This window comes from Puma concolor, chromosome E1, assembly GCF_028749965.1.
Source record: "Puma concolor isolate L17-30 chromosome E1, mPumCon1.1.hap2, whole genome shotgun sequence".
NCBI lineage: Eukaryota > Metazoa > Chordata > Mammalia > Carnivora > Felidae > Puma > Puma concolor.
The window spans coordinates 14,798,029-14,818,657 of record NC_141680.1 but is presented as its reverse complement, the minus strand read 5'-3'; the positions used below and the strand labels follow the sequence as shown (position 1 = coordinate 14,818,657).

Genomic DNA, 20,629 nt, shown 5'->3' with positions numbered 1-20,629 from the left:
AGGGTTGCAGGCAAACCAGTATTTCTCCCAAATCCCCCGAATGTAGAGCTGCTGCTTTTTCTCCACAACATAGACCCATACGGAAAACGCACGGGCTTAAATCCTTGTGGGTGCTGGGTGTGCTGAGCTCCCGGAATGCAGTCTCAGGATAACCCTCATTAGTGGAAGATAAGAATAGGGCTCATCTCTGGATGCTGGGCTTCTTGCAGCCGGATCAGATGGGCGTGGGTGTCAGGAAAGGGGAACCAGCGTGGCCAAAGATGCCAGAACCGCAGGACTCTTCCCTGCCAAGACATTGGGCAATTCCAGGCCTGGAGTCCTTCTGGTCTCTCTCTCCCAAAGCTAGTCAGAAGCTTCAGATCTAAGGTCTCATTTGTTCATTCGGTTTGGGGTGCCATGGGGAGAGGGACAGGGCTAGCCTGAGCATTGGGACGCCTCAGATGAGTGCCTTATGCCTGTGAGGAATATCCAGTGAGAAGACTCAAAAGTCTCAGCTCCCAGACTTCACCTAACCCACAGGCGGCCTCCGAAACCACCATGTCCTCCACATCCTCTTCCACTCCTGCAGGAACAGAGGTTGGGTAGGGCAGAGTGCCCACAGAGAAGAGGTCTGACGTGTGTGTTTTTCAGATATTTTATTAAGAATAAGGCATATGACAGTCACCCCTAAAGCACAGGGCTCTATTTCTGTAGGTGAGTGAATACACTCTGAAAAGCATTGGATTAAAAAGCGCAGCCAACAGAGAATTTAGAGCAGGATCCCTCTGCCCCACCAATGGGGCTCCTGCCAGGTGGTGTGGAAGCCCTGCATGTCCCTATTCAAGGCTGGCACCTCAGGGAGAGGGTGCTTAGAGATCCCAGCTCTTTGCACTAAGGAGATGCTCTTCCACACCCTCCTGGCCTCCCTCTTCTCCATGGGGAGACCTCTACTCTGCTGCTGGCTTGGGGAAGGGCTACCCCATTTCAGCCCTGGAGTGGTCCCCCAATCTGCAGGCCACTGTGGGTGGGATATGGGGGGCAGGGGTATAGAGTCTCATGCTGCATTGGCCACTTGTCCCTGGCTGGCTTCCAGAACAGGGAGGGGTCCCCACTTGCAGCTCTCCTTCCTGGGTCTATCCATACTTGGTGTGTGGCTGGAACTCCACCTCGAGGCGGGGGCGGGGGGGGGGGGCCTGAGTGTTCTTGTCAGCATGCCCCTCCCCAATGGGGACTCATGGTGCTGCAGAGAAGAGTGGAGCGGGGAGGAGACACGATCCTTTCCCTTCTAGTCACCCACACATTCCAGGGGCTCATGGGAAGCGGTCTTTCCTTTGGCAGTGTGGGTCCCCCAGGCTAGGAGAGGGAGAGAGCTGGAGGCTAAAGAATTTGGGGCTCCTAGGCCAAGGGAAGGCTACTGACTCCCAGTCCCATTCTGCTGCACGTGGGGCAGGTGGATAGAGGGAAGTCCTCAGTCCGTTATTTCTAGAAGAATGGGGAAGAGGAATTGGTTAAAATTGGAACCCTCCATCTGCCTCAGCCCCTCCCCCCAGCTTGCTAAGTGGAGGAGGAGGGCTTATTTCCTTTCCCAGACCCTCAACACCTCAGGTGAGAGTCAGCAAGTCAGCCAGCACTCAGAACCTTTCATCTGGGGGATCTCCAAGCACCCCACAAATAATTGTCATTATCTCTGGTTGCTAGAAGAGGGACAGGAATTTGGAGGTGCTGATGGGGTTACTTGGGGAGAGGCAGACAAGCTGCCGGAAGCTCCCTGGGGGAGGGGTGTGGTGGAGGCCCCCTGGCTAGACACCCTGGGTACCCAGGAGGGAAGGGGAAGGGCTATTGCTATAGAGCTGGGGGAGGCCAGGCAGGCATAGCTATGGCTTTTAGTAGGGGGGGGGGGGGGAGAGGGTGGATAAAGTACTTCACCATCTCTGTAGAAGAATCAACATAACAAAGTCACCCTGTTTACCCCAAAAGTGTGATTGTGGAAGCTCAGGATCTAGGTGGGTTGCTCTAGAAAGACACCCTTTCCCTCCTTCCCACAGTCCTTTGGGTCCCTTCAGGAGAGTGCAGCCAAGAGAGGAGAGAGGCCTCCTCACACAGGCACCTCTGAAAGGGAGGCAACGGGACCAGGGGTACAGTGAGTCACACACACTTGAGGGGGGACACGGAGGACAGAGGCACAACCACGGGGCAGGAGAGAAGGGTAAGAGGCCAGGGCAGGGCAAGGACTCCAGGCCAACACTGTGGCCCAACGGAGACTGAGTGAGAGAGAGCACTGTCTGTCCTGTCTGTCCTAAGGGCATCCACACCTTGGGCATCTGCATTCCAGGGGCTGGACGCCCGGATGAGGCCCAGTTATTGCACAGTCTCAGCAGTCCTGAGTGCAATCAGCTGGGAAAGGACAGCATATTTGTGGGGACCCAGAGTGTGCTCACTGGTTATGATTCTTGGGGATTTCCCACTCCCTCCAACATAGTGAAAGAGGACAGGATTGGGGGTTCCCCCTGTTCATCACAGGGATGGTGATGGAAGAAGGGTTCACCACCCCTGGAGACTGGCTCTGCTCAACTCCCAGATCCTGGTGACACACAGAATGCTCAGCCTCAGTCAGGACAGGATCTGCCAGGACGCGCTACTTGTGACAGAGGTAAGGGCTTCTCCCTGCCCCCCACCCTCCCTCTGCAGCCCCTGGAAGACCTCACAGGCACTTAGGACCATCAGAGGAGGCATGGCATGGGGGAAGGGGCTCTAGGGGGTTGTCTTTCTAGGGGTTGGGCTTGGGGTGGGGGCCACACTAGACCAGAACTGCACTTCCTGCCTTTGGTCAGGAGAGGGGAGCTGGGGGCAAGTAGTTAGGATGTGGGGTGTCTCATTTGCCATTTCACTACTGGCTATCCTAGACAGATGCACCCGGCCACTGTCAGTTCTGGTAGGATCAGGGGCATCCCTAGAGGGGACCAGCCTGGGGACTAACCTGTGCTCCTACCTTCCCCCCACCCCAGCAAACTCAAACCTCTCTCAACTACATCCACTTCCAAGAACCCGGCCCTTCCTCCCGGCTCTGGGTGCAGCTGGGCAAAATTAGCACCAATAAACAGGACTAGGAAAGCTCCCAAGGCAGCCTTCAGGTTCCCAGCTGCATCCGGCAGGGGACGGCCTTTTGTGCCCTTCCACAGCCGTACGTATGTCCGTACGTCCGTAGGGGACTCAGGAGTGTCCCCCTCGCTTCCCTAGCGCAGCTCCGGGGTCTAAATATTAGATGAGCATCCTGGGAAAGGACTGAACTGGAGACAGCTCTAGACCAGGTTCTGTCACCAAACCCGTTCTGTACTCCTCTCCAAGGGTCTGTGGGTGCTACCTTCCAGAAGTTCAAACTTCCATCACGTCACAATTTCCCTACCAGGGCCTCTGGCAGGAAATGCCTCTAAAGCGTTGGGTGCTCACCGGTAAGGACCTATCAGCAGGGTAGGGGTAGGAGAAGCGGCATCAGAGGAAAAAGGTCCAGCCGCTAGCCCCTAGCTCGAGCCTCCCCTCGAAGGAAGGCTTGGCAGGCAGGGCAGCCGTGCGGGGCTGGGGGAGGCCCGAGGGGGGAGCTGGGAGGCCTAGGGGTGCTAAGTGCCACTGCGTTCCTTTTGTAGGCCAGCCCAGCCTTCCCCCTCCCGTCCAACGATTGTCAGCTTTCCCGGGGCAGGGCGTGACCTCCGCCCCCTCCCCTCCCTGCAACAGGGTGGAGAACTGATCAGCATCCGTACGTACACCCTCTCCACAAAAAAGGTGCACTCTCGCAGCCCCGCGGAGGAGCTCCCTCGGGGGAGGACAATACAAAAGGCGGGGGCGGTTGGGCGGGGTAGGGGAGCTGGGGCCGCCTCCGTCCGCTCCCAGGAGGAGCGCCGGCTCCCGCGGCCCCCGGAACGTGCGTGCGCGGCCCGAGCTGCCGGAGGCCGGGCCGGCCTTCCCCACTCCCCACCCCGCAGCCCCGCGCCTATTCCGGCTCCCCGGGCGCGCTGGGCGGGTTGGGCGCGGCCGGCGGGCCGGCTCGGTCCGGGGGCTCCTGGGGAGGCGGCTGGCGCGGGCTGCGGCCGCTGGGCCGCGGGGGCCTCCGGGCGTAGAGGAAGAGTGCGGGATCGGGCATGGGGTCGATGTCGTCCAGGGCGCGGGCCGCGCGGTCCCAGGCGGCCCAGTCCCGGCCCGGGCCCTTGGCGGCGGCCTCGGCGGCGGGCGGCCGGCGGGCCCGCTGTGCGCGCCGGCGGGGCCGGGGCTCGGTGGCGGCGGCGGCGGCGGCGGCGGCGGGGCCCGGGCGCGGAGTCTGCAGTCTCTGGCGCGCCGCGTGCAGCTGACAGGAGAGGTAGGCGGCCGCCTCGGTGTGCTTCTGCAGCTCGGTGCCCAGCACCGTGGCGCGGTGGCTGCGGCGCCGCAGCTCCTCCAGGAAGCGGCGCTCCTCCGTGCGCAGGCTGCAGCGCAGCGCAGACACCAGCGCCTCGCGCTGCGCCACCTCCCGCCGCAGCTCGGCGTTGGCGGCCGCTCGCGCCGCCAGCTGCGACTCCAGTGCGCGGCACTTGCTCTCCAGCTCCCGGGACGCCGCCTCTGGAGAGGGGAGATGGAGAGGAGAGGTGACGGTCTCCGCCTGGCCGACCCTGCACAGCTCGCCGAGCCACGTTACAGAGCCCGGCACCTCCCCGACCACCCGTCCGGCCGCGCTCTCCCTCACTCCCACTCGTTGGCTACACAGGCCTTTCGCTTCCTCGGGGCCCTGGCACCTATCCTACCGTCTGGTCTCTCCTCTAATTCTTCAGGTCTCAGCTGAAATGCAAAACCCTCCCCGACCAGTATTCACGCACACCCACAAATATTTGTTGAGCCCTTACTATATGCATTGTGCTAGGCACTGGGGATATGGTGGATAATAAAACATTCCTCACGAAGCTTACAGAAAGCATAGTGGGAGAGGTATAGTACATAATCACAAATGCATGTGAGGTTGCATCAGTGACATGTGCCAATGCCACAACTAACTGGATACTGTGACCTTCATGCTTTTCAGCAGAAGAACCATTTAGGCTTGGATGAGTTGGAAGAATGAGCTGGAGTTAAGCAGTGAAGAGGAGAGAGAAGGGTGCTGTGCAGAGAGGAACAACTTGTACAAAAGCCCCATCCGCGGTAGGAGGTAGGAGAGACATGCAAAAGTGAGGGACTGAAAGACTTGGGACCTGGGAATGTGGGTGAGAAAGGGCAATTAGTGTGCCCTGAACCTTGCTGTTTCTTTCATAGGGCATTTGTTACATTTTGTAATTTCTTTTGTGTTACTTCTTTATTGTTTGCCTTTGCCCAAGGCGCTGGGTTTCAACACTGTATATATATTGGAACAACCCAGACAGCTTTAAAACATAGTTTCCTGGGCCCTAACAAAGACCAATTGAATCAGGATCTCTGGGATTGGACCTGGGAACTGGTACTTCTTCAATGTTCCCAGGTGATTCTAATGTGCCCCCAGAGTTGAGGACCCTTGCCTCCTGGATCCTAATTCTTTCCATTTCAGCCGGCAACATATCCTGGGATTAACACATGTGAGCGATTGTAGAGACATAGATGGCTGAAAGGTGACACAAGGTAGCCAAAAAGGTGACTCAGGAAAGGATATGAAAACCAGCCAAATGGTAGGAGGACAAAGAAAGGGAGCTGTCCACCCCCCTGAGAGAGAGGACAAAAACCAGGATGCTGGGCAGTTCCTTGAGCTCAGATGACCCCAGAAACCCTTTCAGAGGAAGGAAACCCTTTCAGAGGTGGGGTGAAGGTTGCTGTTGTCACAGAACTGGTGTTTGGGATGTATGCCTCCTTCCTCCAAGCACTCAAGCATGAAGAGGTTGCCCGTGTTGCCACTTAAAGAAGTAGGTAGAATTCGTTCAAGTCTATACATGTTTAGAACTTTATGAACAAATACGGAAAGGATTTGTAGGGTTTTCAGTATTTTACTTAAAATTTCCAGCCTTCTCCATACCTAAGTCTTGGTCTCGTATGTAGCCTTTTTTTTTTTTTTTTTTTTTTTTTTTGACACAGAGTGCCCAAAAGGGAGAGGGGCACAGGGAGAGAGAGAATCTCAAGTAGGCTCCATGCTCACTGCAGAGCCCAACATGGGGCTCGGTCCTACACCCTGGGATCATGGCCTGAGCCAAAATCAAGAGGCGGATGCTCAACACTCAACCAACTGAGCCACGCAGGTGCTCTTGATCTATGAGCAGCACATCAGTATGGCAGGGAGTCCATTCCCAGCTAACTTCCTCTCTGCTAAGAAAGACTACATAGTGATTCATTTTAAATTAAGCATTCACTGAGTCCCTCTCCATGTCTTGCACTTGGAGATGATGGATAACATCCAGTCCCAGTTCTCAGAGATCATATAACTTTGGTGATTAAGATCTCAACAATGGAACCCCTCCCTTAAAAAAAAAAAGTTTCAATTGTAGCAAAAAAAAACAACATAAAGTTTACCTTCTTAACCATTTTTAAATGTACAGTTCAGTAAAGTAAACTCACATTGTTGTGAGTTTTGCAAAAGTGAAACTTCATCTCCATTGAACACCATCTCCCCCCCCACCTCCATTTTATGGGTGAAGTAATAATCTGTAAACAGATATTTTAGTGGAATTGCTACAATGGCAAGAAGTCACGCTTTTGGAAAATGAAGGATTTGCTGACGCGTTTCTTTTTTCTCCTCATCTAGACAATGTTCCTTGAAGCCATGGACTCCATTGCCATTGTATTGCATCTCAGCATTCAGCATCTTGGAGGGTGTGGACACTGACTGTAGAGATCAATTATGCAAGGATGGGAAGGATTAGGGAGGTGGGTCACAGAAAGGAATGAGGTTGATCAGGTGGACTTCCAAGATACCATCTCCTTCCTGCCTTCATTTTCCTACCTTGAACAGAGACATGGATACAAGGTATGGTGGTACAGGTTGTTCACTGCACAATGTCACCCAGATGAGTAGGTAAGTGGGGCTGACATCCTTCACTCTGCTGAAGAAGCTGAGGAGTGGCAGTCCCCCAAGTCTGGACTGGGGACAGAGAAGGCTTGGGTCTTACCAAGTGGTGGGGAAAAGGTAACCTGTTGGGCCCCCATGCTATTTCCCCACCAGTCATCCTTCTCTTACCTTGCTGGTGAGATTGGGCCTCTCTCATCTCCAGGTCATGAGTCAGTTCTGGGGGGAAAGAAAATAAAAGGTAGTGGTGTGTGTGTGTGTGTGTGTGTGTGTGTGTGTGTGTGTGTGTGTGAGAGAGAGAGAGAGAGAGAGAGAGAGAGAGAGAGAGAGAGAGAGAGAGAGATCAGGGAATCACAGCTCAGTAAAAGTGACAATATTAGCATCCTTAGAAACCATCTAAACCATCTCCCTTACCTATTTTACTGCAGTCCAGTGAGGGGAAGAAGTGAAGACAGGTGCAAGGCACAGCCTGAGCCTGATTGGCCTGATTCTAAGCCCAGAGATCTTTCCAGTGCAAGTGCAGTGGCCTGCGTTTGGAGGTTAGCTCATCCCTGTGGGACTGAGGAGCCTGGCTTGCTTTTGGGCCTGGGGGGGGGGGGGGGAGTACTAGCTCCTTCCCAGAGGTAACATAAATTATCTAACATGAGGACAAATCAGAGCCATTCTGGAAGACCCCTGCTGTGCAGGGCACAGCCCCTTTAGTGTTTAGTTGGTGCACGTGCGAAGTGTCTGGGCTGCTTGCAGGCACTGGAGGGGGACTCAGGACAGTGGCTATTTACCAATAGGGCACATGCGTTTCACTATTCACAGCCAATACTGTCGTGCCTGTGTTATTTTCTGAACATCAGTCCAGCTCGTTTTTCAGCCCTGTTTTCCGCCATATTCCACAGGGTAAGAAGAGGGGCTTCAAGGGGGACAGCGCCACCTGGTGACGGAAGTCCTGAATGGCACTTGGCTTATGCTGAGGGGGCGGGGTCAGTCCGCTAAGGGAACGGTGTAGGAGGTGTAGGAGAGGTTTCCTCCTGGGCTCTCACTGGCAGCCCAGCCACCACGGGGGGAGGGGGGGGAGGCGGGGGGGGGGGCACACCTCCCTGTCTGCCCAGTCCCCATTCCTCACAGCCCAGAATGTTCTGCTCCTCAGTCAGCTGAGTTTGATCATTTTTTCAGCCCCACCCCGGCGCCCTGGACTCCACCAAGGCTCAAAAACTGGGAAAAGGGCAGGATGGAGCCCAGCAGCAACTGGTGACAGAAAGCACCTGTCCTGGAGCACGTGTGTGTTCCTGCACGGGTGCAGTCAGATGCCTAAAGGAAGTGTGAAATTGGGAGTGGGATAAGGTAGCACATCTCTGGCATCAATGCCCACAGCACCTACACAGTCTAGTCTTGTGGGGCCCTCACCTGGCTCTTCCCTTGGGAGGCCAACTGTTGCTAGGGCTTTTTGCTGTGACCTGAGTCTGAACCTCCTTCCTGGAGCCCCAGGGAGGACCCTGATGCCTCCACCCTCCAGGGCTTCCTGGAGCCAATTTGGCCCCTCCTGCAAGGCCCTGGAGTAGCTCAAGGGATTTTGGCTCTGCCACTAACTCCCCGTGGGGCTGGTTTCACTCTTAACCAGGAAGTTGGGGGAGGGGAGATAGAATCCTAGTTGGGCTCCACTCCCCCATCCATCAAATCTCCCTGCCCATCTTCCCTTTAGAAGGGCATGCAGTGAGGTCAGATACCCTGTGTGACCTTGGGCCAGTGACAGCACCTCTCTGGGCTTCAGTTTTCTCATCTGTGAAATGGGGACAAAATTGCACCTGCCTCTCAAAGGGCTATTGCTAGGATTAAATTAGAGAAATAAACAGAGGGCCCAACCCAGGGCTGAGTCAGTGCTGAATACATGGGGCAGATCTTGTTATCATCCAGGCTGCCCCACCAACCAGAATATGCCCACCCACCTCTTAGAACCCCTTCATTTTGAGTGCCACCCCTTTTTGGCAGGCTCTTTCTGAAGCCCTGCCCACTTGGTTCCTATACTAGCTCATCCCCTCTCCCATCCACTTCCCAGCCCCTGAGTCCTTGTTTATTTTTGTATTTTTTAAAGTTTATTTATTATTTATTTAGAGAGAGAGTGTGATCATGAGCGGGGGAGGGGCACAGAGAGAGAGGGAGAGAGAATCCCAAGCAGGCTCCATGCTATCAGCTCAGAGCCTGATCTCACAAACCATAAGATCATGACCTGAACCAAAATCAAGAGTCAGACACTTAACTGACTGAGCTACCCAGGCACCCTCCCTGTTTACATATGTATATGCATGTACATATATACATACATATATGTGTATATATATATACACACAAACATATATATACATATATGTATATAAGTGTATATGTATAAATTAATTTTTTTATTAAAAAAGTTTTTTTAATGTTTACTTATTTTTGAGAGAGAGAGAGAGAGAGACAAAGCATGAGTGGGGGAGGGGCAGAGAGAGAGGGAGAGACAGAATCTGAAGCAGGCTCCAGGCTGTGAGCTGTCAGCACAGAGCCCGATACAGGGCCTGAACTCACAAACTGTGAGATCATGACCTGAGCCAAAGTTGCACACTTAACCAACTGAGACACCCAGGTGCCCCTTAATTTGTTTTATTTTTAAAACTAGGTTCCATGCTCAATATGGGGCTTGAACTCATGACCCTAAGATTAAGAGTCGTATGCTCTACTGACTGAGCCAACCAGGCATCCATCTAAGTCCCTGTTTAATCCCCTTGAAAAAAATTTTCTTTTTTCTGTTCCTTTCTCCTCTTTCTTCCACCCATTGGAAGAAGGGCCTTATTCAGGTATTTCAGCCCCTGTAGTGGCTGCTTCAGGCCAACCCAGTGTTATTTTTATCTCCTGAATCAATAACTGAGAGGCTGCAGTCCCATAGCAGGCTGAGGAGGGTGGTGGGGGCTGTTCCTGCCTATTACACTTTTTTGGGGTCCTGGCCTGTGTCCTGAGTGGAAGGACCCAGGTCTTCAGAATTCAGGCAAAGCAAAAAGAAATCAGGGCAAGAGCTATAGGGTCTTAGGGTCCACTCATCGTGATTTTCCTTTAATGTTGTTATTGCAATGAGAAAGTGGCATCAGGCAGGAGTGAGTCTGTATGGGCCATCCCTGACCCATGGACTGGCCCCTGATGCCATCCAGGCTTCCGGGGAGATTGCAGGGAGCCTGGCCTAGGAATGTAGCAGCTGAATCTGTATATGGAGCCAAGGACAGCGTGGGGGCCGAGAGTCAGGACGACCAGGCTCTGAAGCCAGAGTGAGAAGCCAGGCAGGTCACTGAGTTTCCCTCTGGAGAATGGGGAGCCTCCCATGAGCAGAGGCTGGGAGGGAGGTAGAAATCTGAGCATCTTGGGGAGAGAGTATGCAGAAAGCTGCAAGAGGCATGCACAGCTGGGAGTCTGCAGCTCTGGGGTCTAATCTTGGCTGTGTCACTGACATATTGTGTGGTGTGTGTGCTCTCTCTCCCTCTCTCTCTCTTTGGGTCTCAGTTTATCTAGTTGTATAAGAAAGAGGTTGGGCTGTTTCAGGTGACCCATTCTATGAGTCATTGCCTCTAACACCTGTACTTGGGGACTCGGCCTGGATGAGCACTTGGGCCAGAGCCTAGCCTCTGAGAGAGCCGGGCAGCTGAAGCCTGAAGTCCAAGAGCAGAGGTCAGGGCTGGCATTTGGCTTCATTATTGGTACCTCCTTCTGTCTTGTTTACAAATCCAGTTGGTTGTCAAGTCCTTCCCTTCACCCTGTCTCCCACTGGTCTTCCCCTTTCTGCCCCTTTCATCTCTCCCCTCGACCACTGCATCAGCCTCATCACTGGTATCCCTGCCTCCCTCCCCCTCCAATTCATACAACTGCTGAGTTTTTTAAAGAGCATGATGCTACTCAGAAACCTTCAGGGGCTCCCCACTACCCAGGAGGACAGGCCAAACTTCTTAGCTGTCCTGATACTTGTCAAGGTCTTCTGTTATCTGGCTCCAGCTGTATTTCTCACCAGCCTTAAGCACAGCTTTATCCAGTCAAATAGAACTTTCCCCGAGCTTTTGATTTCCTACCTTCTGGACTTTGCCATGCTATTTGCTTCATTTGGAATGCTTTCTCTACCCTCATTCCCCCGTAGTGTCTCAGCAGGTCTACATCTCAGCCTCAGGGAGTGGAAATGCTCCCTCCTCTGGGCAGCCTGGGGTGCCTGGTCTCCTTTATCACCCACACCTTAGGCTGAACATGATCCTACCCATGACCTCTCATTGGCCCTCTTCGTTTTCTTTTTTTTAATTTTTAATTTTATTTATTTTGAGAGAGAGAGAGTGAGAGAGTGTGAGAGCAAGCACGGGGGAGAGGCAGAGAGAGAGAGAAAGAGGGAGAGAGAGAGGATCCCAAGCAGGCTCCGTGCTGGCAGTGCGGAGCCCGGCATGGAGCTTGAACCCATGAACCGTGAGATCATGACCTGAGCCGAAACCAAGAATTGGGAGCTCAACTGACTGAGCCACCCAGGTGCCCCGGGCCTCTTCATTTTCTGTAAGTCTTAATGTTACCCCCCCCCCCCCGCCCCCAACTATCTGTGTGTGTATCTTCTAGCTTGAGGGCTTGCAAGGTTTTGGAAGTGCTTGATGAACACTTAGTGGCAAAGGACAGGAATCCCTAAGAATGGCTCCAGGTTTTCTTCTGCTACTGAACCAGAGCCCTTTGCTCTAAAACTCATGTCTCATCTCCCCAAGACAAGTTTCCTCATCAGAAAAAGGGGTGTGACCCTCACTTGGCAGGTCTGTTGTGAGGTTTAGGGAGGCTCATGGGGGGCACTCCATCAGAGACTGCTGATGGTGATGACTGCTGATGGCCCCCACTGCCCACCATCCCTCCGGCCTCACCTGAGCAGCGTTTCTGCAGCCTCAGGATCTCCAGGTGCAGGTCTCGAAGCAGGGCCATCTGCTCCTTTTTCAGGAAGCTGATGTGGCGTTGCACACTCTGGATCTGATGCTCCAGGGACACGGTATCCATGGCAACCCAGGCCTGGGCCCCACCTGGGGGAAAGACGAGAAGGTAAGTCCACATCTTGTGGGGCCATCTGCCCTGCCCCCCCTCAGATCCCTCATAATGTCCTGCAGTCTGGGCTCCTGTTGCCACCACGTAGACAATTCTACCCCTGTAGCTCTCTCCCCCGTTTACTCACCAAAGCTTCATGCATGTGTCATCAGGGGAGTATGATTATTCCCATTTAATAGATGAAGAACCAGAGGTCTTCAGGGAACCAGGAACATAAATGGCTTCACTCCCCTGCCTGCATGTAACTTTAGCCTTTCTGTTTCTCAGGGAGGAACACGAATGGAGCAACAAAGTCAATAAAGAGAGACAGAGGCAGGTTCTAGCCTGCTTCTTAACCAGGTGTGTGACTCTGGGCAAGCCCTCTCCCTCTCTGGGCTCTTTGTTTTCTCATGGCTAAAATGAGGGAGTTGTGGAGTGGAAAAACCCATCCCGCCAGCATCCCAGCTCACCCACCAGCTGGTAGACCAGCATAATGGTTAGAGCACACCCTCTCCCAGTTCAAATCCATTTTTCTGACTTAAACTTAACCCAGGGCCCTGGGCTCTTCCAGGTCACAGAGGAGGAAGATCTGATGTGTATTTTACTAAGACGAACTCTATAGGCTGAAGGCAGGTGGCAGAGTCCTTTTTTAAAAGAGGAGTTGGATGGGGCGCCGGCTAGCTCAGTGGGTAGGGCATGTGACCCTTAATCTCAGAGTTGTGAGTTCCAGCCCCACACTGGGTGTGGAGATTACTTAAAAACAAAATCTGGGGCACCTGGGTGCCTCAGCTGGTTAAGCACCAGACTCTTGATATCAGCTGAGGTCATGAGATCGAGCCCCTCTGTTGGGCTCTGTGCTGAGCATGGAGCCTGCTTGGGATTCTCCCTCTCCCTCTCTCTGCCCCTGCCCCACTCACACATATGCTCTTTCTCTCTCTCTCTCAAAATAAATGAACATTAAAAATTTTTATTTTATTTATTGTTTATAGATTTAAAAAAAGTGTTTATTCATTTTTTGAGAGAGAGACAGAGCACAAGCAGGGGAGGGGCAGAGAGAGAGGGAGACACAGAATCCAAAGCAGGCTCCAGGCTCTGAGCTGTCGGCACAGAGCCTGATGCAGGGCTTGAACTTTTAAACTGTGACATCATGACCTAAGCTGAAGTTGGACGCTTAACCAACTGAGCCACTCAGGCATCCCTACCAAGTTTTTTCCCTAGTTGAGCCTTCAGATGAGAATGCAGCAGCCTTAATTTCAGCCTTTTGAGGCTTCGAGCAGAGGACCCAGCTAAAATGTGCCAGACTCCAGATCCTTGGAAACTTGTGAGGTAACAAACTGATACTGTTTTAAGCCACTTAGTTTATGAAAATCTTTAATGCAGCAATAGAAAAGTAATACAGACTTGAAGTAGGGGTAGAAGTTAGAAGAATAAAGAGAAGAACATTTGAGACAGTGGATAGCATTTGTGAAACCCTGAGGTAGGATAATAATGATAGCTTACATTTACTGTGTGCCTATTATGTGCCAAGCCTTATGCTAAGTGCTTCACATGGTCTTTTCGGGGAACAGAGACTTCGTCAATGCCAGTGAGGACTGAAGTGTAAGGTATTCGGGGAGGGCTGCAGGAAGAGAGGTTAGCAAGAGAAGGATCGGGCCATAGTCTTGTAAACTATGCCAAGAATTTTGGATTAATACTGAATGAATTGGGAAGTTATTATTATTATTATTTTTAAAGTTTTTAAATTTATTCTGAGAGAGGGAGAAAGAGAGAGTGAGAGAGCTGGGGAGGGACAGAAAGAGAATCCCAAGCAGACTCTGCACTGACAGTGCAGAGCTCACTGCAGGGCTCAGTCCCACAAACCATGAGCTCATGACCTGAGCTGAGATCAGCAATCAGATGCTTAACCAACCGGGCCATCCAGGCACCCCTGAATTGGGAAGTTATTAAAGGATTTTAAGCAGAGGAGGGACATTATATGATTTACATTAAAAAAGTTTTTTAATGTTTTATTTATTTTTGAGAGAGAGAGAGAGAGAGAGAGAGAGAGAGAGAGAGAGAGAGAGAATGAGAAGGGGAGGGGCAGAGAGAGAGGGAGACACAGAATCCAAAGCAGGGTCCAGACTCTGAGCTGTCAGCACAGAGCCCAACACGTGGCTTGAACTGGTGAACTGCAAGATCATGACCTGAGTCGAAGTTGGATGCTTAATCAACTGGACCACCCAGGTACCCCCCTTTAAAAAAATATTTTTTTGATTTGCATTTTTAAAAGATCGTTCTGGCTGCTATGGGGAGGGCAGATTAGAGGGGGCAGAATGGATGTGGGAGGTCAGCTGGGAGAATGGAGCAGTGGTCAAGGTGAGAGATGATAGAGGCCTGGACCAGATGATGGAGATGAAGACCAAGAGAGGTTCCAGGTGTATTTTGGGGGTAGAATTGGCAGCACATGGGAATGGATTATATTAAGTCATGACGATGGGGAGGGTGAATGTTTGGGATGTCTCCTAGTTTTCCAGTTTGGGCAACTCAGATATGTTTGCTGGATCTTTCTACATTTCCTCACCTTTCACATTAGACCTCTTTCACAATGGACCTCTTCTCTAATCTATAATTTCTCCGTAGGTGATCTTGTTCAATCCCATGGCTGTAACTACCATTTATATGCTGACCCCTAAACTAACTCTCTCCTGTATGCTAGACTGACTGCTTAAGACCACCATTTGGATGTCTGATGGGTCCCTCAAATTTGCATGCCCCAATACTGAACTCTTGTGATCTGTCTTAAAAACATGTTCTTGCCCACTGTTTACCATCTTGATAAATGGCACTGATTTTTACCTATTCTCTCAGTTTCTCAGGCCAAGAACTTAGGAGTTATCTTTAATTCCTCTCTTTCTTCATATTCCACAGCCAATCCATCTGCAAATCCAGTTGTCTCCACCTTTGAAAATGTGCATCCTGAATCCAATCGGTTCTCACTATCTCCATTGTTGTCACCCTAGTCCCAGCTCCCACCATCCCTCTGATGTATCACTGTGGTAGCCTGTGACTGGCTTCTCTCTTCCACTCCTGCCTTGTTTCCCATGCAGCAGCTGGAGTTCCTTTAGCAAATCTGATCACGTCTCCCTGCTCCCCACTCAAAACCCCCCAACAGTTCCCCATCACACTTAATTCCTAGTCCAGAATTCTTACCAGATCCTATACAATTGTCCCTGGCCCTGTTTGCTCTCTTCTAGTACTGCTCTTCCATTGCTGGCTCCACCCAAGGCACTCTGGCTTCCTTACTGTTCCCTGAATATGCCACACACTCTTGCCTCAGGGACTTTGTGTGTGCTGTCCCATCTCCCAGGAATACCCTTCACCCAGATACCCCCATGGCCCATTCCTCCCCTTCATTGAGGACTCTGCTCAAATGTTACTTCCTCAGAGCCCTTCTCTGATTACCTGATTTAACATAGAACCCTCTGTCACTCTCCACTCCCTTAACCTGCATTGTTTTTCTCCCATGAATTTATCACCACATGAGTATATTACATTTTGTTTCTTGCCCATTTCCTCTGCCAGACTGTTGGCAACATAAGATGAAGGTCTCTGTTTTGTTTCCTCCCGTTCCCTAGTGCCTAGCACAGTATCTGGCAAATAGAATATACTCAGTAAATACTCGTGGAATGTACAAGTGAGTGAATTTGTGGAGCTGGGCAGACTGATGGAGGAGCAGACTTACAGAGGAGATAAGTTGAAGCCTGAGACATGTTAGATTTGACATGTTCAAGAGACCTAAACGGGGAGAAATAGATGTCCAGCAGGCAGTCAGATATACTGGTGCATAACCCAGAAGGAACAGAGAAGCTCCGTCTGTGCTGCTGTAAAACTACGTCGGCATGTGTGTGCCTGTGTGTCTGCACATGTCCCTGAGTCTGTGTGTGTGCCTCGAGGAGTGCACGTATGTGCACATGCATGTGGTGGGGGGGAGTTCTTGCTTCTCTTGCATCTATGTGTCTGGTCTGTGCGCACCTGGAGGACGAAGGCACGTGGGCCTCTGCTTATGATGAAGAGAGAAAATATCTGTTCCCAACCGCTGAAACGTAAGTGTCTCTGAAGAGTAAAAGCCTTTTCCACACAGCCCTGGAGACTGGACCCTGGCCATTGTGAGAGGCTGAGCCAACCAGCTGTTTCTGAGCCTTCCCAGAAGGACTTGAGGATTTGTTTCCAACTAGGCAGGCTGCTCTTCTCAGGGCGGAAATTTGGGTCACAGATGATCTTGGCAGATATTCTTTCTTACACGTTATTGTTTAGTTTGTTTGGGGGAGAGCGGGAAATGGAGTGGGGAAGGGGAACCACAATACACATCTCTTATTTGCGGCTGTCACACTTCAGAAGGCCCAAGCCAGGAAAATGTCAGATTTTCCCAGAGAAATGCAGCCCTGGGGGCACCTGGGTGGCTCAGTACGTCAAGCTTTGACTCTCGGTTTTGGCTCGGGTCTCACAGTTCATGGGTTCCAGCCCTGTGTTGGGGTCCACGCAGGCAGTATGAGGCCTGCTTGGGATTTTCTCCCTGCCCCTCCCCCACTCGCGTTCTCTCAAGAATCAATTAATAAACAGAAAGAAGAAACAAAGAAAGAAAGAAAGAAAGAAAGAAGGAAGGAAGGAAAGTAAGTCCTGGAAACCTCTGGCTTGAGAAGAAGCTTGTGCCTGAGAACTTGGTCCAGGCCAGTGGCAGCAGCTGAAGGGTTAGAGTTACCAGCTTTATCTTCTCCCCACATCCGGCCCAAGATGTCCTACCTCACAGATTAGAGTGAGAAGGGTCCCTCGCCTTTGTCCACTGTCCTGGCCACCTCAGGGTCTGTACTGTTTCCCTGCCCACCTTCTCCTGTGCTCCTAGTTCTTCTTTGTTTTAATTTTCTAGCTTGATGAAAAATGTTCATTTAACAAACTGTCTATTTAAAAATAAAAAAGGGGCCTGTAACACAGGGTTCAAGTTTATAGAGGTAATCCCGGGTACTTTTGCCATGCCTCTCATCTGTCTGCAAGTTACAAGTATTTTTCCCCTTGGGAAGTTGCTGGGAGAATGCTTCTGTGCTCATGTCTCCAACTACAGACAAAATGCCAGGCTCAGGAACCCTCTAACCCAACACAATTCTCACTCTCTAAGGCCTGGGCTCCTGGTCTCTAAAAATGACCTCATCTCCTGCTTGTCTTTTCGAAGCTTCTGGGTACGCACTTTTCTTGCCAGCTATCTGATTCCAACGGACATGGCAAATAGGAAACTGTAGTTCTCTCCCCTTTCCCTTGTTATAGTTCTTTGGGTTAGAAGAACCACAGAAAATGCAGAATCATAGCACTCAGGGCTCCAGGGGCAGTTGGGATCATCCTAATCATTGGTTTGCAAATTTTGCTACATAGAGCCCAGAGTTCCACAGAGGAGTCTCAGAAGTTGTCAAAATGGTTGGAGGCACAAGGCAGAGGTTTTGTTATTTTTACCCCTCATTTATATGATGGACAATTCATTGGAGAAAAGCCTTCTGCTAATCAAAAGTTTGAACATCACTCTTAAAGTCCAGTCTTTCCTTGGGTGGCTAACCACTCCCCCTCCCTCAATCTGCTCAATGTCCCCTGGCCTCTGCTGCCCCATCTCACCCTCAGGCAGACGAAGCGGCTGGGAGAGGAACCAGAACTGAAGACTCTTGCTTTCTGCTTATGTGGAGTTTGCATTTTCTGCCACCCCTCACCCCCTGACTGCTTCTCTTGTCCCAGTTTCAATTTCCTTCTTCGTGTTTCTTTTCTCTTCGGGACTGAAAGTATTTATTGAGTCAACAAATATCCTTGTACTGTTCTGAGCACTCAATATCCACGTTTTGTTAAAATTCTTTAAGAATGCCTTCTTGGGGCACCTGGGTGGCTCAGTCGGTTAAGTGTCTGACTTCGGGTCAGGTCATGATCTCACGGTCCGTGAGTTCGAGCCCCGTGTCGGGCTCTGTGCTGACAGCTCAGAGCCTGGAGCCTGTTTCAGATTCTGTGTCTCCCTCTCTCTCTGACCCTCCCCCGTTCATGCTCTGTCTCAATAAATAAACATTAAAAAAAAAAAAAAAAGAATGCCTTCTTGTTTCGGGGAGAATATTAAACTCATTTTTGTCATTTTTATAGTCAGGGTAGGTATATTAGACATGGCAAGCATGGTAATAAATGGATAAATAAATTACATCCTTTATTTTTCTTAGTCTTTATTCCTCTCTACTACCTGGCTCTGAGGCCTCGGGTAGTGGGAGAACAGAAACTCAAGAAGTGTTTCTCAGATATGGAGGCACAGGTAATAATACTTATAATAATCATCACTGCACAGGTAATACTTACATAACAATAATAAATGGCTGGCACTGTTCTTAGCATTTTACATATATTAACTCATATTAACTCATTTATGTTTATAACAACCCTACATTGAAGGTTCTATCAGTATATCCACTCCATAGATGAGGAAACAGAGGCTCAGACAGGTTAAGTACCTTGCTCAATAGACACAACTATAGTTTCTGGCAACTAGGAGCACCCCACTGGGTGCTCACCCTGCATTAAGGTCCTTCAAATCTAAACACAGTCCACATTTGCAGTCTGATCTCCTCTTCTTTGGGATTCTACCTTTTTTGCTTTCACAGCAAACTCACCCCATATCCATGGATGAACATCCCTCTCCCCTCTCTCTGCCTCCTGAAACCTGCCCCATCCTTCAAGGCCCTACTCAAAGGCTACCTTTCTTACTAACCTTTCCTTGACCCTCACCAAGCTGGAATGACTCCCTTCCATTGCTGTGTTTCCCAGGAATCATTCTACCATGTATCACACTTCCCTGCCCCCCCCCCCCCCCCCCGGCAACCTCTGTGTGAGTGCACAGGGGTGCCTGGCTTCTGCTCTAAGCCATAAAGTTACTGAGGGCAAGACCTTGTCTTTGGGAATCCTTTGCATGGAACAGGTGCACAATGAATGTTGGTAAAACAGGGAGAATGGGTTCAGTGTTATTGGGAATCACCTAGGCAAGTAAGTACATGTATTAGAAAGTAACCCCCCTCCCCCCAAGTCCTTGGCTCTCCTAGGGACTTGAGTTGGGAACAAGAAGTCAGGCTTTGACAAATGTCTGATACTCTGCAAGGTGGGCTCACCCGGCCAGTGGGTGGAGCCATCTTCCCCAGGGGTCTTGTGATCCTCTCCACTCCAGAACCTCTCCTCCTCGGTTACCCCTAGGCTATGGGTTCCCCCTCCCCTGAAGGGGAGAGATCTCAGGACACCCAGCCTCAGCAAAGCTGAGTGTCCAGGGACACGGGAGTGGGATGTATGAGGAAACTGGAGCCCCCATCCCCTTCAGTCTGGGTGTTCTGCCTGATTATGCCTCCAATATGACTCCCAGAGAAGGCAGAGAGGGATATGGAGACTAAGGAGGACGGAGAAGAGGGGTACCAGGAAGGACAGGGAAAGGAAGGCATAAAGACGTGTGTGATGGGAGGTGGCAGGGGGTGGCGGTGGCTCGACCTCAGGCCGCTCTGGACTCTTCGCCAGGGCCGGTAAGGACCTGAGTCCGGGTGGTGGAGGACAACTTCTGCCAGCAGCCCGCGGGTCCTGTCCGCCTCCCGCGCGCTGCGGTGCCCAGCCCAGCGCCAGCCCTCCCAGGGGAGCTGGAGCTCCGGCCCCGCTGCTCCCGCCGGTGGCCACCCCCACTGTCCACCCCCCATGCCCACCGGCCTCCTCACCTTCGGGACCTGAGGGAGCGACTGGCCAGCAGGGCCCTGGGTCCGGGCCAGGCTGGGTGGGGGGAGGCGCTCTTCTTCCCCGCGCTAGCTGCGCCTGGGGTTCCGCAGCACCCGCCCGGGCTGCGGCGCCATCAGCTGCTGCGAGGCTGCGGGGCTGTCGGGCCGGGTCTCCGGGGGGTTCCGGGGCGCCGAAGGGGGGTCCGGGGCGGGCTCCAGGCGTAAACACCCAGCAACGTGACCGGAACTGGCGAACGAGCCGTAGGGGGGAGCGGGGGGGGGGGGCGGGAGAGATAAGGGGGGAGGGGAGGGACCTGGGACTGGCGGGGAGGGGCCGTGGGCGGGGCGGGGGGAGGGGAGGCTGGCGGCGCGCAGTCGGGGGAGGGGAAACCCCAGGAGCCCCGGGAGCCAGGCCTGAGGACCCCGGCGGGCAGCCGAACTCAGGGAGCTGGCTTTGGCTGGGAGCTGGAAGGGAAACCCAGGGAACCCGCCGGCCACTTGGCGAGCAAGGGCGCGGCGGGCGGATCAGCACCGCGGACAGCGCCCAGGCCTGTAGGCCGCGATCCGCTCCGCCCCTCTGCCCACCCACTGGCGTAGGAACCAGGGCTATGCCCACTGGCCCAGGGAAGGGTTGAGGGGGCGACCTGACCAAAGGTCAAGAAACCTATTTTGTGCCTAATTGGCAGCGAAGTGAGACCTCTCACTAGCTGTGTGACCTTGGGTGAATCACATCACCTACCTCTCTGGGCCCCAATTGTTAAGACATCTTCTTTTCCTCTGGGAACCTCCCAAGAGCCAAGATAAAATCTTGTATAAACTCTGAAGTCCAGAACATTGGTACTGATACGTTTTCACTGCACAAGGGAGACTTCTGTAGTTGGACTACTTGGCT

General features: G+C 52.1%; 1 protein-coding gene across 1 annotated transcript; it reads right to left on the bottom strand.

Annotated features, from left to right (window-relative positions):
- Window positions 1-618: 618 nt before the first annotated feature.
- On the bottom strand, window positions 619-19,992 carry CCDC92B (coiled-coil domain containing 92B). Its single transcript, XM_086686321.1, has 4 exons — window positions 19,741-19,992; window positions 11,851-12,003; window positions 7,133-7,180; window positions 619-4,566 (listed from the first exon to the last, which is right to left on the bottom strand). The coding sequence occupies exons 2-4, from the start codon at window positions 11,978-11,980 to the stop codon at window positions 3,965-3,967; spliced, it is 780 nt and encodes a 259-aa protein (XP_086542447.1). The 5' UTR covers window positions 11,981-12,003; window positions 19,741-19,992; the 3' UTR covers window positions 619-3,964.
- Window positions 19,993-20,629: the final 637 nt, after the last annotated feature.